The sequence below is a fragment of the Syngnathus acus genome, chromosome 2, assembly GCF_901709675.1.
Source record: "Syngnathus acus chromosome 2, fSynAcu1.2, whole genome shotgun sequence".
In the NCBI taxonomy this organism is placed as follows: domain Eukaryota; kingdom Metazoa; phylum Chordata; class Actinopteri; order Syngnathiformes; family Syngnathidae; genus Syngnathus; species Syngnathus acus.
Genome location: NC_051088.1, coordinates 5,470,808 through 5,489,667, shown reverse-complemented (window position 1 = coordinate 5,489,667; position 18,860 = coordinate 5,470,808). Strand labels below are relative to the sequence as shown.

General features: G+C 41.4%; 1 protein-coding gene across 9 annotated transcripts in view; it reads right to left on the bottom strand.

Annotated features, from left to right (window-relative positions):
- The window catches only part of si:dkey-178k16.1 (band 4.1-like protein 1), a 34,053-nt gene extending 15,504 nt beyond the window's left edge, over positions 1–18,549 (bottom strand). For 4 of the 9 annotated variants that reach the window (XM_037277626.1, XM_037277654.1, XM_037277663.1 and 1 more), the window contains exons 1-6: positions 18,313–18,549; positions 9,641–9,729; positions 9,298–9,447; positions 2,807–2,911; positions 1,873–1,915; positions 288–363 (exon numbers count right to left, since the gene is read on the bottom strand). In XM_037277626.1, the coding sequence (XP_037133521.1) occupies positions 288–363; positions 1,873–1,915; positions 2,807–2,911; positions 9,298–9,447; positions 9,641–9,712 (446 nt within the window). In that variant the 5' untranslated portion in view covers positions 9,713–9,729; positions 18,313–18,549. Of the gene's footprint in view, positions 1–287; positions 364–1,872; positions 1,916–2,806; positions 2,912–9,297; positions 9,448–9,640; positions 9,730–11,923; positions 12,031–18,312 lie in introns of all 9 variants that reach the window. The other 5 variants (XM_037277684.1, XM_037277691.1, XM_037277697.1 and 2 more) reach the window with 3 other exon arrangements.
- Positions 18,550–18,860: the final 311 nt, after the last annotated feature.

Here is an 18,860-nt window from a genome sequence, read left to right as displayed (position 1 = left end):
ATCAAACGCTGTTCTGTGCGAAAGTTTCAAGACCAAAATAGGTCATGTCTTAATCAAGCTTTGGCTCAGTCGCTCATTTGATTGTCCAACTGATAGCTGAAAAATATAAATTACGGTCAGTTTGTCTGTTTTGAATTTACGGAAATATTTTTCAATAGAATTGGTTTCACACTTTCAGGTGAGTCATTTTGTCTCTGCCCAGTCTAAACTGTTTTGTTCAACAATCCTACTCAAGTGAAGTGATGGCCAAAGACATTAAAGACTTGAGCTGTAGAATTCCGACCAACCTGGTGATGTCTTCAATGAGCACTGATGGGTCTGGGGGGTAGAATTTAACAGAGAATCCCAAAATCCAGGCGCCAACTGTGAACAGATTAGCGACGTAGACAGTTAGGCACATTTCCAACAATCTTCAACACCTCAGCTCAAGATTGCATTGTTGATTTTGGACCGAATATCCATTCTATTGGACTATACTGAAATAATTTATTGTACCTGTACATTTATTTCTGCTGTATATTATGGCAAAATATGAATTGGTGTGATAATTGATTACAGCCATATTCACTAGGTCAGCATGGTAGTCCTGTTGATGTCTTGTGTTGATGATATCTGCTTGGTTTTCCGCCTTGTAAAATGATTGTTGATAATTATTGTGCTAAAATCTTTATAATGATTTTTGTTGTCACTGGAGGGGTCAAAACTAATTGATTAATCAAATATCTTAAAAAAGTACTAATCCTCCGATTTCCACCTCTCAACAGTTACAATGCTTTGATTGGTGTAACAATTGGTGATTTCTGTTTTTCACGTAAGCAGACTACATATCGTTTGTGTTTCATCAGAATGAGAAATTTGTTAACATCTGCTTTACTTTGGAAAACAATAATGAACATTTATCCTTCTTCTGACCGGTTATGGACCAAACAACTGAACCGTAATCAATTTATTGGATACGAAAAGTATGGATTACCTGTAATTGCAGTGCTAAATTTAAAGTAGCCTCAGACGCATGTATCCAACGAGCAGCTCTTTGCTAAACCCAAGAAGTTCTAAGTTTCAAGAAGGTTGGGGCTCCTGTGTGATTTTGCTTTTGTTGTTTATTTGGCTTTGTTTAATCATAAAACAATAACAAATGATTGACAATCATCGATTAATAAGAAGTCATCAAAAATATATATTTTGTTATACAAAATAAATTCATGGTCCAATTAGTCGATGGAATAATTAATAGAATAACTGACTCAAAAATATTTGATATTGACGGCCTTAGTAATCTGTATGATGAATGCCGTTAATTGTTAACAATAACATTTGAATAAACATAATGTGATGTTCACATTAATCAGTTCCCTACAAGTAGCGCTCAATTGCTGACACCTGATCTACACAGACCTCTACTGGGGCACACTGCCTCCATGCATGGAAAATGGAAAATGCCACAGAAACAGGGGTTGAAAACATTTGAAAACTATTACACACTTCACCCTTACTTTAAACTCAACAGAACTTCACGACTTGATAAAACCTACCCCTTGCATGATTTAGCCCTCTGTTCAACTTTTCTTAAATGAACCAACCCCGTTCTCGCTCATCTTTCTAGTCTTTTGTTTCTTTGGCAGTCTGATAATGAAGTCGAGGTCAGATATTTTTGAGAAATCATTTCATTGACAAACTGCAAGCACGTAGTCTAGTTCATTAATCGGATACATACGTACATGCACACGTGTGCACTCAAACTCATATACACACACACACACACACACACACACACACACACACACACACACACACACACACACACACACACACACACACACACACACACACACAGAATATACTGAGTGTGCATAGTCTCTGTCGTGCACTTACTTCGAATTTGCTTTTTAATCTCCTTGGACGGATCCAACCAATGCTGATAAAGATGAAAAAAAGAGACAATGCATTTTTGTGAGATTTGACCTCGGCAAAATCCTTCAGCTATATTTCAAGAGCTCCTTGCTGACTGTCTTGCATAGCTGAAGAGCAAAAACTGGCCTCTACAAATGACAGGAAACATCAATATGGGTGTGATGAAGGTTAACCAAATGCTGCTTGTTCTGTTTAATGTCACCAGCAGCTTTTATGAGTCTCCTTCGAGTCCAAGCACCTTCTTTTAAAAAGGCTGTATAATCCTATTTTCAGTCTGAAGCCAACATGTTTGGACAACATCAATCTAGCATTGATCTTGTTCGAATTAAGGTTCCATCTGGTTCATTTGATAGAATGTCCCATGCATAATCAATCATGTTAACATCTTAATTCACATTCCAATATTTGCTCTCACAAAATATGTGTACAAAATCAAGCACTACATGCTGTTTGATGTGTCATTGCATATGTGCCACAATGATTTGCCTCAAACACTAGACATAGTCGAGCAGGTCTTTATGCTCAATTTGGATTTATTTTGGTAGAATCCAATTTCTTTTGTGGAAGCGTTCACATTCCATTCTGAAATGCGCCTTCAGTCTAACTAGTGTGTGAAGCAAATGTGGTCAGGAGAGTAGGTGCCACGGACTTGTCTTGTCATTATGTATTTCAGATCCACAGAGTAGCGATTAAGGAAGAGGTGGAAATACAAACCCCACATAGGAAGGCCGGAGCTGAAATCAAGTCCTACACCTCTGAACTGTGAGGCAGACATGCTAACCAGTGCTCCACCGTGCCACCCTTATATAATTTTTACATATTGGCTGTGAAGGAATCGTGCTCGGAACAAGTCATCCCAAATATTTCCAAAGGTGTGTTAATATGTTGGCAAGACCTTGGTATTGTCGGGGTCGTGGAACGTCAAACCGAAGTAGTCCCTCTCCAACAGGTTCAGATGGCCACAAACCATGTCCAGCAGTGTTTGGCCCTTGGCAAATTTCTATCAGACACACACAAACACACACACACACACACACACACGCACACGCGCACACACACACACACACACACACACACACAATCACATCGCTATAAAAAACTGTACAATAACAGTTGCAAGTGACTAAACATGTTTAATGTATGCCAGCAACAACTAAAAAAGAGGCATACAGACTGCGGAATGTTTACCACCTAACATCCATAAAACTATAAGGAAGTCCTGACGTTGTCGAAGGCTTATCTGTCAAGGCACTAAACAATAGTACTGCATGTTGTATACATTTTTTTATTCATCGTTGACGTTTCATGTCCCATAAGGGTAAAAACCAATGCTTAACATCATAAAGATGCCAAGCAATGACTACCCCCTGCTGAATGGGAGTGCCAACAAGCGTCAGGCGAAGGAAAACACATCACCAGCTAAACAACAGATCACACATTTTATTAATGCAGCCCTTTGGGGAAAAAACATGCACACTGTTGATTGCACACAAACATGCACAATGTGCACACACACATCTCCTTGGGCAGTCCAGCTCCTACGGTGACAAAGCAACCAAGCAGCTGTTACCATAGAAACAGACGTAATAGGTTCCTTGTGCCCTCTCCCACTCCATCCTTTTCTCTTTGGTAAGAAAAGACTAAAGCAGTGAACACGAGAAGAAAGCCAAACAATGTGCCATTTTTTTGAAAACAGTAATGAAGAGGAATTGGACTTTATTGCTCTTGAGCAATACACTATCAACACCATCAGCGACCGACTGAGTGTGTGTGTGTGTGTGTGTGTGTGTGTGTGTGTGTGTGTGTGTGTGTGTGTGTGTGTGTGTGTGTGTGTGTGTGTGTGTGTGTGTGTGTGTGTGTGTGTGTGTGTGCGTGCGTGCGTGTGTGTGCATGTGCATGTGCATGTGCATGTGCATGTGCATGTGCATGTGCGTGCGTGCGTGCGTGTGTGCGTACATGTGTGCCCTGCGATTGGCTGGCAGTTCGGGGGTTACTTCCTACTGCCCAAGGATGGATGGATGGATGGATGGATGGATGGATGGATGGATGGATGGATGGATGGATGGATGGATGGATGGATGGATGGATGGATGGATGGATGGATGGATGGATGGATGGATGGATGGTAAAAATAAAAAAAATTATTTAACCCCGTTTTGAAAATGTCTTGCAGCTGATTATTGAACACAACTTGTACTGTATTTTCCGCACCATAAGGCACACTTAAAAGCCTTTAAGTCATGGCAAGCATGCGTCCTATAATGCGGTGTGCCCTATGTGTGGATTAAATACAAAATAGACCCTGCAATTGACTTTGCACCTTTTAACCCGAAGCGCCTTATGGTGCGGAAAATATGGTACTCATACATACTGTAAAGTGTGCCCTGGCTGGTCCACCACGATGATGCTGTAGACCACGAAGCTAGGAGGATACAGGGTCGCCGTGACAACAGCAGTGCATCAACAATGCCCCTTTAACATGACTATTGTCGTTGGTTCAGTAATTACATGCAAATGTAAAATGATAAACAGAGCAGACGTTAATCCTTTTTTATAAATAAGAAGAAGGAAAAAAAGAAGAATTAAATCTGAATGAAAAAAGCTTGGTGGAGCACTGGGTAGCACGTCCGCCTCACAGTTAGGAGGGTGCGGGTTCGATTCCACCTCCGGCCCTCCCTGTGTGGAGTTTGCAAGTTCTCCCCGGGCCCGCGTGGGTTTTCTCCGGGCACTCCGGTTTCCTCCCACATCCCAAAAACATGCTTGGTAGGCCGATTGAAGACTCCAAATTGTCCCTAGGTGTGAGTGCGAGTGCAAATGGTTGTTTGTCTCTGTGTGCCCTGCGATTGGCTGGCAACCGGTTCAGGGTGTCCCCCGCCTACTGCCCGATAACGGCTGGGATAGGCTCCAGCACTCCCGCGACCCCCGTGGGGACTAAGCGTTTCAGAAAATGGATGGATGGATGGATGAAAAAGACACTGTGACCTTGTGTCAGTATAGTGGCTTTATTTTTCTCCACATTTCTTTATTTGTTATAAATATATGTAATAAATATCTTATTTAAACTGATCTGAAGCAAAGATTTTTAAATTTTTGAATTTGTTGCTATTTGATTCTGTTTAGCCACAAAATCCAGGAGACATAGAAGGAACTTCCAAAACAGTAAGACTGATTCACATTGACGTGTGGTTAAGTAGCAGAGGTGAGAATATGGCCATTAGCATTTCTGTAAATTCAGTTCAATTTACAAACACTAACTAAAAAGAGAGTTCCTATGGAAGCCTGAAGCAAAAAGGGAATGGAATCCCAGCTTTAATTGTGGGACTTGATCAATATCTCATTTACCAGCCAAACCTTGATGGTAGGCAAAGTCAGGCTCTCTGTGTTTTTCGCATCAAAACTGCTTGCTCAATGCACTTCATAGCTGAAATTACAGTTTGGATTTTACCACATTCATCATTGTGTCCAAACAGTAGACTCACCCACGACCGACCATATGTCTCTGCCTCTCCTCCCCCCACTTCTCTTTATCGTTTCCTACGCCTCTCGCTCTCACATTCCATTTTCTCCCTGGTCAAACATCATCTGTCAATTGCAATGTATGGATTTGCTGTCAAAGTGCAAATTCTGTGGACCAAGAGACGTGAAGGGATGGATGTGTGTGCATCTGATGGACAAGGAGAAATTATGTATGTAATGTAATGAGGTAAAACAACGCAGATACACAATACCCATAGAGGTTAGATAGAAATAAAGATTTTATTTAGTAAAGAATGAGGTGGGGGGCTTATTAAAGAGGCAGTTTGCAGTTTTTAAACTGCAACGTTTGAATGTAGACTCACTGAATGCCTTCCTCCCTGAGTCTGACCGAAGCCACGGCCCTCACCTCACCAATGTGAGCCTGCATGATCTGCACTGTCAGGACGTCACGTGTGCATGCACAAACCGTTCTTAGCTAGGTCTGCTGCATCGCTAGCATGATCTATTCATTATAGACTGTTGTGTTATTGCTCTTCTTTTCAGCTGCTCAATTTTTTCCATAGCTTCCGATGTCATTAAACAGCCGAAAAGCACGCTTCAAGGACAACAGAATCACACTCGTCACACACTTGCTGCACAAGTAACATGGTCCATTCAGAGTTCTTTCACAACATCGGGAAGAGAGGCCAAATTGGAAAACATGATTACATTTGGATTACCGTAATTTTCGGACTATAAGTCGCGTTTTTTTTCATAGTTTGGGTGGGGGGGCGACTTATAATAAGGAGCGACTTATGTGTTTTTTTTCAAAAATTTTCAACAAAAGAAAAAAGTGAAGCCGCGATAAACGAACCGCGATGTAGCAAGGGATTACTGTAATTTGAATTTCAAGTGACGTCAGTAGCGCGACGCAGCGTGGCGGTTGTTTACAAAAATGACAAAGATTGATCACGGGATGACGAAGATGACGAAGGGCCCCACGTACTACCGGCATCATTAGCGGCTTTGTTTCTAAGTGACACGGCGGATGAAGAGTTTGAAGGGTTTAAGGATTTGGAGTGACACAGAAGGTTTGAAAAACTATTATGGCTTTTACGCACGCCCGGTCCTACTCTACGGAGCTCTCTTTCACCTCCGTGGATTGAAGTCGGGGACGGCGTTCGGCCGGGTGGCTGTCCAGGGACGGTAGATGAGGCTCGGACATGGCTTTTACGCACGCCCGGTCCTACTCTACGGAGCTCTCTTTCACCTCCGTGGATAGAAGTCGGGGGCTGGCGCTCGGCCGGGTGGCTGTCCGAGGACGGTGGATGGGGCTCGGTCATGGCTTTTACGCACGCCCGGTCCTATTCTATGGATCTCTCTTCCACCTCCGTGGCTGGAAGTCCACGCCACCACACGCCTGGAAGTTTGTTTTGTTAAATAAAGAGCCGTTTACCAAACCCACGTCTTTCCTTGTACTTTGTTAACGCTACAATCTAGTTATATACTCGACCTGTGGAATAACGACGAGGCTGACGTCAGGGCGCACGCGCGGCGTTGTTGACAAAGGACGAGGAATTTGATCGATGGATTTAATGATTTAGAGTGCACAGATGGTTTGATAATATTATTGCTTATATAATAGTTATTTGATATCTAATTTATATATCGTTATATGGGCCTGTGGAATATTTTGAAGTGCAAGCGCCGTCAGCGGCGCGCACCCATTGTTGACAAAGGACGATCAATGGATTTAATGAATTGGAGTGACACAGATGGTTTTATGAACGTTTTATTTACGTAATAGTTTTTTTTATCACTCTGAATGTTACGTCAGGCCCGTTCTCAGCTCTTCGTTTGTGTTTATGTCACGTTAGCATACCTATCGTTTAGCCTGTTGTTGCTCGTTCATGTCTGTTCTTGGTGTTGGATTTTGTCGAATAAATTGCCCTCCAAAATGCGACTCATACTCCGGAGCGACTTATATATGTTTTTTTTTACTTTTTTGGGCATTTTATGGCTGATGCGACTTGTACTCCGGAGCGACTTTTAGTCCAAAAATTACGGTAATTACCTCGCTGGCTACGCCGTTTTATGGAGGAAGGCAGTCACGGCAAGGTCTACAAGTAATGTTGTCTACAGGAATAAGGTCAGCCGTTGTCGTAATAGACCCTTCAACAAGTGCATGGGCCAAAGGGGTTAAAGAGCTTCATAATGAATGATCTATGGGCAACCGGGAATGTGGAATGCTCAATTAACATCCACCAATCTTCCTGGAAAGTCACCTCAAGCCGCACAGTTGCTGAGCAGTTGCGGTCGTTGATCTGAGCAGCACCCACCCGCACAGTGAAAGCTGTAGTATTTCCTGACTCAGTGACATTTAGTTTTTCACGACACACATTGTCTCTCTGAGGTGCAATGCAATGTGCTGTGCTGAGTCAGTCAAGGATTGTTCAAATGTAGTAGAATTGCTTGCACAGTGTGACAGCAATCAGAAGCATTTTGCACATTTTAAGATTGCTATAATTGCTGCAGCATTATACACTTTATAAATGAAAGCCTAATTAAATTATAGGTCTGCACTTTCACAGGATGATAAAACAATTACTGAACAAAATTCTTCTGAGAATGAGTCTGTGTAACTCTTGCGGGTGTTCACTCCTAAGTATACATGTAAAATAAGCCTCAATGGGACTGTGAAAGTTTTGACCCGCAAACCTCAAGGTTGTTTCCATTGTTTTAGCTGAAGAAACATTTTTTTAGTCAGTACAAAAAGTGGCTGCTATTCATTCAAAACTAAGCTGTTGTGTTACCTGACCTGAAGCTGTTCTGTTAATGAGTTGATTTTATTTTTCCCAAAAGCTGCTGACTGATTTATCCAAAGTCATCTGGTAGTCATTTGTCATCTGTACCAACTATCCATGGAGTGTGGCCATTAAACATTCCTCAGTGACACCACAATGCTATAACCCGTGCTGACTCGTATTGGAAAATTCCATATCAGTGTTCATGTACAGTCACTTTGCTATTCAGTTCTTTGTGGAAATTCACCTAGTATCACCAGAGTGACATGGAAGTTTTCATTAAATTAGGGAATAATGTAGTATATCAGGTTTTGGTCTGGCAGTGGTGCAGGATTAATAAGCTTATAGACATGAGCAAAATGAGCTGCAAACTAAAAAGCTGACAATAACATAAACTACAGCTGAATGACGATTTAAATCAGAAAATCGTGGAGAAAATAGTAGGCCAGAGAGAAAAGAGGCCAAGATTTGAAGTTGTTGTTTGTGTTCTGACATGGGTTTCTGATGCCGGGTGTGCACGCAGAATGGTGATATCTGTGACATCACAATAGCACAAAACAGTGAATTGGACGAACAAATGTAACAAACAAGAGGAACAAAAGAAGACAATGGGAGACATTCACAATCACATTTCCGTTCCCCATAGGCTGAATTCATTCAATTGTCACAAATGTCGACCAACCAACAAACAAGTTCTTGTATTGGTTCCGTTTATGCACCAAAATAAAAAACTAACATTAAACACATACACAAAAAATAATAACTAAGTCGAAGAGAACTTGGTAAATGGTGAAAGCATGAAAACAGAGTTACCTGAACTCAACTTAAGACGAGTTTAGAACTTTTAAAATGTGTGCAATTTTACATCGTAGTATGAGGTTTAAACAATTTAATGTCTTGTTCCAATAAAAGTCAGAAAAATGTATTTGGGGTTGGATTAGGATGTCCTTTTGGCCTGCTGAGTTGGTCACTGCTGGTCTCTTCTGCAGTAGGCAACTCTGATTGATTTAATTAACGGCCCAGATGCCAGTAAATGACAGGGTGAATGAATGTAGCTCTTAAAAATTACACTCTTGTCCCACTTCAGCATGTGAGTATGCAAATGGAACAGGATTGAGCAATGTACCTCAACGGCGGTCTCGTAGTCTGAGCCGTCAAGCAAGCTGACTTTAACAGGGACTGTCTTGGGCCTTTTGTTGCTCTTCTGGGGGGATTTGGAAGCCTTGCTGGGTGTCTTGTCTGAGCTTTCATCCACATCTCGATGATCCTCCGGAATCTGGACAGAGAAAGTCAAAAAGTGCTCGTGTCCTACTATCCTCAGTCAGATGCAATTGCTTGTTTCACGACATGATTAATTGTTCAATTGGTTGAAGCGTTGCAGAAATATGTAAAGATGCTTTGTCTAGGTAGGAGGAATGATTGAGAGACCCGACTAAAGTGAGCTGCTGTTAGTTACCCAGTGCACCCACCTGATTGGTTCGCCTGGAGTCACCCTCCATTGCACTTTTCATTTCCTCCGCCAAAGCCTTCTCTGTCGTCATAGAAATAGATCGAAGACCTAAGAGCACATATAAACACAGTCAGCTCTAATTTTGCTTGCTCAAAAGAACAATGTGATTGGAATGATTACTGGCCCTAAATGTCCAATATGGCTGATTGATTGAACAAAACGCTCTCCCTCTGTAACTATCCTCACATTAATTGAGTCATGCTGGCATACTGTATTAGTCTCAGCTGCCATTCGCATCCAGCCGGCTTTTCATGCACGGAAAGGATCTTGAAATAGAGAAAGAGTGCAGGGTGCGAGCTCCTGCATCCTGTCTTCTCAAGCAGATATAAACGTAAATTCTATCAGCAGGCGAGGCTCGCAGCAGGCAACCTACGTAGATAGAGGGGAGGAGGCAGGAAGGGGTAGTGATCTGATGATGCGGGGGGAGGTTATGAAGAGAAATGATAGAACACAAGTAAAAGGGGTTATGAAGAGTATGACAGCAAGGTGGGGAGATGGACATAAAAGCAATAGCGCAATATACTGGTGACGGATGAGACCTGTCATGTGAAGGTGACCACTGCGCTCTGGTCCAACCCTATCTGTGCTCGTTCTCCAAATAAAAGAGCTGAAATTCAGATTAGGCGTCATGGCAAAGAGGGGCAAATTACTCCAGATAAAACCCGAGTCAGACAGTGACATTGCTATCAAAAGAGAGCACAGGATCAGAGCTTTAACATTTACTTTATGTCAGCTGAACTTGGCCAAGATAACACTGGAATTATTCTTTTGAACTTCTTTTGAGTTTAAATTACTTGACCAAGTAGGAATATTATATTGTTACCAAAGCTTGGCAATTCTATGCAAATGTACTGCATTTTCCTCAAGTGGGATTTATTGTTTGTTTGTTTGTTTGTTTGTTTTCAGTTTATTGGTGCACTTGCATTGCAGTCAGTCCTACTGCTAACAGTCAACACAAGCAATTAAACATTTCTTCAAGATTTTTTTGTAAACATTCCAGGGACGTTGATGGTAAGCTAATGTTGTTTCTGACATATAAAGTGGATGATTTCTCCTCCAGTAGGAAAAGCACAGCCAAGAATGCTCAAAACTGTTTATTGCAAAACAATGCTTATGTGCCAGGTATCTGGGAAACAGTAAATGGGTGGGTTTCACATGGCACTTTTCCACATTAACCACACTGAGAATGTTTTCTGATGTTGCTTCATTCACATCCTGATGAATAAACAATTCTGAAGTTTTACTTTTGCGGGGAAAAAAAAAAAATCTAAGATCCTGATGAAAACTTGGGTTGCATGAAGACTGAATATTCCCAAATGCTAGCTGTTTAGTGTCCAAAAAAAACATCTGAAGACCACAAGTAGTGGTTCCAGGCCCAGATGAAGAACAAGTTTTCCGCTTGGAAGGTGGCACACTGTGGTGACCCCTGATGGGTTTGAAAAAAACCAATTGAGAAGAATTTGGATATAAAGTCTGTTAAACAGCTTAAAGTATAAACAGCATAGCCCAAGAAAAAAAAAAAGTGTCAAGCGTGCCATATATATATATTTTTTTTTTTTTAATTTAAAAATTTTAAAAAATGTATTTTTGTTCTGAACTCGTGTTTCAATGGCCTGAACCAACAATTAATAAATACACAGCTGTCAAACTTCTCAATGACTGACTTCTTTTTACTCATACCACATGCAGTTCATTCATATCAGAGTCCTAATATGAGAACACCTAATGGTATGAATGTATGATGGTTTTCAAGTTAATACATTACAAATAATATATGTTATGGCACTTTTTTTAAGGGGATGGGACTTTTCTTCCTAACCCCTTAGCGGCCATATTAAAGATATTAAAAATGTGATGCAACAACAAAAGAAAAGATAACTATGTACATTTTTAAATGTTTGAGGAGTTTCTGTAACAGTTCATCTGAGGGTTTGTCTGTCATTGGTGGAACGAATCAAATGCTCTTGCCAATGGACTCTCGCTTATAAGGTGTAGGTTACTGCTCTACACAAACATGTAAAATTGGACACCGGTGCAGACTATTAAAGATGAATGTGAATATAGTGTATAAGTCTCCACCCTTTTCTAGCCATAATAGTCCTAATGTTCTGGAGATAATTACTACAAGATGCTGCAATGCCGTTCGTTACTAGAGGAAGTCAGTGTCATGTTCTGCTGTCAGTAACTCATAAAGAATTCCTGCTTTGTGTCACTCAGGATTGTGTCAGGCCTTCCAACTGACCTTGGCTTTGCTCTCCACTTTAGTCATGCAGTATCTCCTCAGGGATCATTATACTCAGCACCACGAGCTGCTGTCAGTCCAGCAGCTAGACTTCAAAACCAAACACACTAAAGTGGAAACATATGTCAAACTCTGATCCAACAAAAGAGGCAAAATGTGACCCCCCAAAAAAATCGTGATCTCCTGACCGTTCTCCTACCAAAATGCAGCACATTTACGACAACAGAGGTAATGGGGAGTCTCGTAACCCTGTCATCATGTCTGTCTCCATAAGCATCTTTTTACGAATGTGCCTCACACATTCTATTTAATGAATATGTCCAAAAATAATGACCCCAAAAGATATCTGCATAGGATACGCAACTTGAGAATTTTGCTCATATGCAAATTTGCGGGTGCATCCGCAAGTGTTCTTTTTTTCCCCCTTCATCTAGTTTTGGCCAAAAAACAAATGAGAGATCAGATGATAGTGTGTAATTTTGAGCTGTCTGGATATCTGAGGGAAACAGTGGTAATGTTCTTAAGACCCATCACCAAACATTGTCACTCTAAATCTTCCAAGAGAAAGTTAAAAACAAGCATGTCACTGCTTTCCGGTTTTGCTGATTGTTCTAATTCTCATCTTTTAGAAAATAGCACAGATTCGTTCTAATCAAGTAAAGAGGTAGAACTGAGCCACTATTGGCAGATCCTGTCAAAGCTATAAAAACACCACCATCATCCTCTAAAGAAGCCCCAATTCTGCATTTAAATACGGTTTACATCGAACTGTTGTCTTTGGAAAACATAATGCCCGTGGGGAAAATGTGATTTCAGCAGCTTCTCGCTCACTGTTTTGCTGCAGGAGTCAAATACGTTTTACAGTGCAAAGCTACGCTGCAAACATGTATGTAACCTGTACAAAACTATTTCAAAACAGGCGAACGTCTGGTGACTAGGGGTGTAACGATTCATCGATATACATCGATTAATCGATATAATGCTCTACGATTTGTTGGCATCGATGCTAAACGTAAACATCGATCTATATCACCCGTTTTTGACCTCGGACATTAGGCGCGACTTTATTTTGAAATCCAGTTCATTGTTGCTTGCTTCCTCTTTCCGGGAGCAGTGCGCGGCGTGTTGTGTTGTGAGCAGAGCAGAGCAGGCACGTGAAAGGGGAGGCGACAACTACGCGGCTCCTGGGCTGGTGCTATGGCTAGTGTCCAAGAAGACGAGGAAATTCGCTCCCCTTTGGGCTTCAAGTCATTCGTTTGGAAGCCCTTTTTTTTTTGCATTTGGATTAGAACATATGGTCAAGGTGTAATGTTTACTACATTCATTATAAAGAACTTATTTTTGTTTTGTAATTAAATAGTTCAGTAATGCACTTTAAAGTTAATGGTATTACAAAAAAAGAAAGAATATTGATTTTTCTTTACTTACTTATATGAGAAAAAATATAGGAATTTGATAAAGTTCAGTGTTAAAATAAGCACTTTGTATACTACAATACTCTTGTAATTTCCTAAATAAAGAGTTTGCAGTACCTTGTTGATTTTGCATATGAATTGTTATAAATCAGGATATTGTTCTATATCGATCGTAGAGCACTATATCGTGATGTATCGTGAATGAATCACAGCAGACTTTAAGATATCGGCAAATATCGTATCGTGCTTCTTTGTATCGATATGATATCGTATCGTGACAAAACCTGCGATTTACACCCCTACTGGCGACCCTTTGGTTAACACTTACGACCTTAAACAAACCCTGACAAGAACGCAAAATTTGCTGCCTTTGAAAATGCTCGCCAATGCTCAGTGAGATGGGGCTGAACTTGAAGGAATTACAGTTGGGCATCCACATCCTCGAATGGCCACCAAACAAACATTCACACCTCTCGTTTTTTTTACTTAACTAGGTTAGCATTTGTACAAATAAAAGACCTCCTTCAAATAGAGCCCTGTACTGTGTACATTGAGGCTTCAAACTGAACCGTTTTCAGAGATCATTTGTGCGACAGTGCGTTTGCATGTCCTGTATGTAACAGGAAATTCTGCATGCTTTGTAAAATAATCCATTGTATCATCACTGACTTCTACACACAGTCTGCCTTAGGCTATAATGATCCTCGCCATGCCATCATGCTCTTACTCCAATCAGCGCTTGCTTCCAAGTGGCACACACAGCCAACTCATCAATTCTAACTGGGCTCATGGTAGCTCTGGGAAACCAGTACAAGACCATGGGTGGGGGTTGGGTGAAAGGGAGTGGCAAGATGTCCTTGTCCAAGGGAGAAACACACACACATATACGTACATACACACACATAAGCCTGAGACTCTTGCACAGACCATTGTTGGACACAGCTTGCATAGTACAGCTTCAGTCTGCTGCAATTCACATCCCAAAGCAACAGAGATAAATGATTCATCGAAAGAAGCAGTGAGGCTGCAACCTCATCCTCGCTGGGAGAACGCAACCAGGAGGAAGCCGTGCTCTATAGATCAAGTAGTCGAAAAACAGTAGTAGTGGAAGCCTTAACCCATAGAGGCTTAACCCATGGAGTCAGTTTATATGTAGTCCTCTTTTGGGGAGGATATGTTCTAAATCATTTTCCCTTGTTTGTGGTGTTTTACTTCTCTGACTATGGTTTTCTCAATGTATGACATGTGTCTTGCATCCCAGAGTTTACCACCTATTTCCACCTATATCACTTTGCCGTCATCTCTTCTGTTGGGTGGGCAAGATGTCATCGGGGCTGCCACGAATTTTTCAATTCAGTCGTGCAGGCCACAATGGCAGGTCCCCACCTCATCCATCACCAGTGTTTATGCACACAACCATCAGGCTGGTCAACGGCAAACAATTGTTGTTCTAATTGCAGCGTGAAAGCCTTTAAGGACCTACCGTAATTTTCGGACTATAAGTCGCGGTTTTTTTCATAGTTTGGGTGGGGGGGCGACTTATACTCAGGAGCGACTTATATACATATATATGTTTTTTTTCACTTTTTTGGGCATTTTATGGCTGGTGCGACTTATACTCCGGTGCGACTTATAGTCCGAAAATTACGGTATATTCTACTTTGCTGCAAACAGCAACTGCAATTTGAAGTCATGACAATTTAAATGTAAAGCCACAAAGAATCTGTCACATTTAAACCCAGATTTGACTCAAAGTTCTTCATGAAAGATATCAAGTGAACCAGCTCAAAATTTAGGGCATCTTGGGCTTGATTTCTGCCCCAAAATGAGGCTGCCTTGTAAGTTAGTGGCGATCAAACATGATAGTCACAGCCAGTTCAAGAGCATCATCTTCGTCCGCACGCAGTCCAACTGAGAACATATCTCTTCAATCAGTGGCAAGAGAGATGTCATGCCCTATGCATCGTTTTGTGCATGGCTAATGGAAATTGTAACTTTTTTGAAAACTAACACAACAGAGACATCAGGCGGGCCTTTTTTATATGCAGTTGCTGTGGAAACTCCAGGCTAACATCTTCTGCCAAGCGTATCAAAATAAGATAAGAAAAAAAAAGTGAAGAAAACACAAGAGAGCAGCCTCCAGGCACTATTTTGCCTGTTGACACACTTGAGAGGTGAAGCGTCGCCTGGTGCTATAGTGAAGGCAGTGACAGCTCCAGTAGAAGTGTGAATACTGAAGTGGCGGAGACAGAGATGGTGGGTGGATGAGGGTGAGCGACAATTTTCCATGTGACGTATCAGCCACCACGCTCACACACGACAAAATTATGCAGTGATTTGACCTTCAAATAACCTCATTTGGTGTTTCTGATTTGAATAACAGTGGCATATTCAAGAAGACTTATTTTAGTGTCCTATGTAGGTGGATATGTTAACTCACCCAGTAACAGCTATTTTTAGACCAATATTTTTACCTTAACTTTTGAAAGAAAGAAAAAAGAAAGAAATATAAATAAGTCACTTGGATTTAATGTCTTGACTCTGAAAATACATCAATAAATCTTTTTATTTGGGTGGGCAGAACAAAATTACAGCATTGAGACTTTCTCACTCGTATTACTACTCGTAGTATTATCAAAGTTTGGCCAACTTGTAACTCAAATATACTATCTCAGTTGTGCACTGCTGTAAACTACAAAAACAAAACTTATTATCTTAAAGTCCCTATAAAGTGAGAACAAATGTCTTGTTGAACTAAGCATGCATCGGCACAAAATCAAAATGCACCATTTTTTATAAGCCCGAGCATATGTGCGCTGGTCTACGACTCCTATGAGTCGCTGCTTACCAGTCAAAACAGCATGAAGTCATAACTTTAAAAATGTCTACGAAGAGCGATACCAGAACAGTCTATGTCATGCGTACTTTGCTCGGTTATCCATGTGGGGGAATAAAGTACATTTTATTACATGCTCCCATTGTCACGTTCGGGACCTTTTAAAAATTGTTGTCATTTCTATTCCATGTCTTCATCTGGTGGTTGGCTGTGGCCACACCACTTGGCTGTGCATCAATACGCTGTTATAAGTCAATCAAAGAACGACTCTTCAATACTTCTCAAGGGGGAAATTGTTCATGAGTGTGCATGATGAATGATGCACGCAGCTGCATGGGACTTGAGCATTACCCTTGGCGTGGTTCTCTGAGAACACACTGACAGGAGGTTTTATTGACTAGCTTGTCTGCTTCTACAGATGCTGGATAATTTTTTTAAACTGGGGAGTCTAAGTTAAGACACATTTTTGTGTCATAATGTGATCCTCATGCAGAATGAAACTTCATTATTGTAAAGTACATAGGCAACCGACTTGGCAACAGCCTGTTAAACAGTCATGCAATTGAATGTATAATTTCTGTTTCAAAAACAAAAAGGCCTGCAAAACATCTTACGAGAGCCTCATTACTTAAATGCACATCAGATAGACTGAGATAGGAGGAGATGATTAGAGATTCGGGGACGCATGAGTGGACAGATGCATGTACTGTTGATCTAATTTGCCCCCTCCACGCCTTTGCCTCCATGAAGTCAGAAGACGTACTGCTTGCTGCCTTTGGCCCACAAGAACATCCACAGTGTGCAGACAATGAGCAAAAATAGAGACTCTTGACGTTCCTATTCCAACAAATCCAGAGGTGTTGTTAAAAAAACTCTTCTAAATTCTCTAACATTGTCTTACAGAAAATAGACACTTTGATGGCTAAACTTAGACTTGTGTCCACATTTTATTTTTAGTAAGCTCTCTTCCTTCAAACCATTTTATTTGTTTTCACTGCCAGCATGACTGCAAAGTACTGCTGTTCATAGCTGGTGACAGCTGCTTAACATAAAAAAATGGCAAACTAAATATAAAGTAATTTGTAATAAACAGTAGAGTATCTGAGTATTATTGAGCCAAAAACATAAAAAATGGCTAAGAGGAAAAAAATTATTGTTATTCTATATTATATGTTATGTGAATAGTAATCTATAGTACAGTAATCCCTCGCTATATCACGGTTCGCCTTTCACGGCCTCGCTGCTTCACGATTTTTTTTCACAGTGCATTGTGTTATGGCTTCAGAAGAAAAAGACACTACAGAGCGGAGTCAGGCCGCAAAGGTGCACTGTATAGTACGTAATTTGTATTGATTATTAAAATTAAAACGAGGGATTACTGTAATCGTAATTGCAGCCAGTATACTTATAGGCCACCATACTTTTGTTTGGTTGTGTGGTGCCATGATATTTTTCCTAAAAAAAAATTCTAAGAGCCTTATTTGTTGCCATAAACGTACCTATGGAAACATTACAACCTGGACTATCACCAAGACACTGAACACGAATGCATTGATTTTAATGGAGGCAAACTGATTTCATTTCAACCAGCATTCCACTTTAATCTGCAATAAACGTGTTGCTTCACTAGACCAGCAGTCACTTCTCCGGCTTCCACTTGCACACAATGCACAGCGTGCACAGACCTGGTGTCTGTGAGGAGCCCACGCCTGCCCCCTCTGCCACACCCGCGACAATACACACACCATCTTCAATGAGCTCATTACATGATCATCTTCGGCTTCAAAGCCTGTGGCGGCACGATTGCGAAATAAATGATTTGTCTCGGGATGATAATGGAGGTGGAGAGCGGAGATGCTAGGAAAAGAAAGGTGCACCTGCTTACAGCTTCTGCACACTGGGCCTAATATGCATGAAATAGAAAGATGCTCCGATTACATCTACACCAGTACGAGGTGACAAATAGTGGGTGCATTAAACGTGTCAACGCCCTCTGTCCCTTTGCAAAAGAGACAAAGCGGTGCCTTTGTCCGGCTGCAATGCAGCTGGCCCTGAAATGCCATTTACAGGCAGCCAAACGCAGCATGCACCTGTTCAGCTAGCGCACAAAACAAATGCAGTCAACTCGCAAGTCGTACCTGTGTGGTGGTGCCGGGCGTCAATACCGGATGCGGATCATGGAGGAAGCGGGTCGTATGCTGACCGCCGCCCCGCCCAGCGCCTTCTTCTGCCCGGGGAGATGTAGCCCTGCAGGCGGGGAAAGCAAGCAACCACAAGCCGGCGAGAAAGATTTCGCCGACCCGAGGAGGGGGAGGAAGAGAGGGGAACTCCTAACGTTGCGCGTTATGCGCGTTATGCGCGTGAGCGCCACTCAGCATTTGCCACGCAGCATCACGTCGTCGTTTCACCTTTACGTTTTTTCTCTTTTTTCTTTTTTTAACCTAAGCTATTTTTACATTTCGCGCCCAAAAGCTGGAAATATAGTTGGCATAGCAACAAATAAAATACAGCCTGTACAATTTCAATCAAAACTTTTCAAATGATATACGTATTGCATAAATCAGCAAAACGTATGCCCTCCCACGCAGTTTGATTTCACGTGAACTGGTTGTTCCAAATGAAACCCGAACTGCTGTCAATTAACAACCGAAACCCATTTAGCCCATCCTAGGCATTTGGTTTGCAG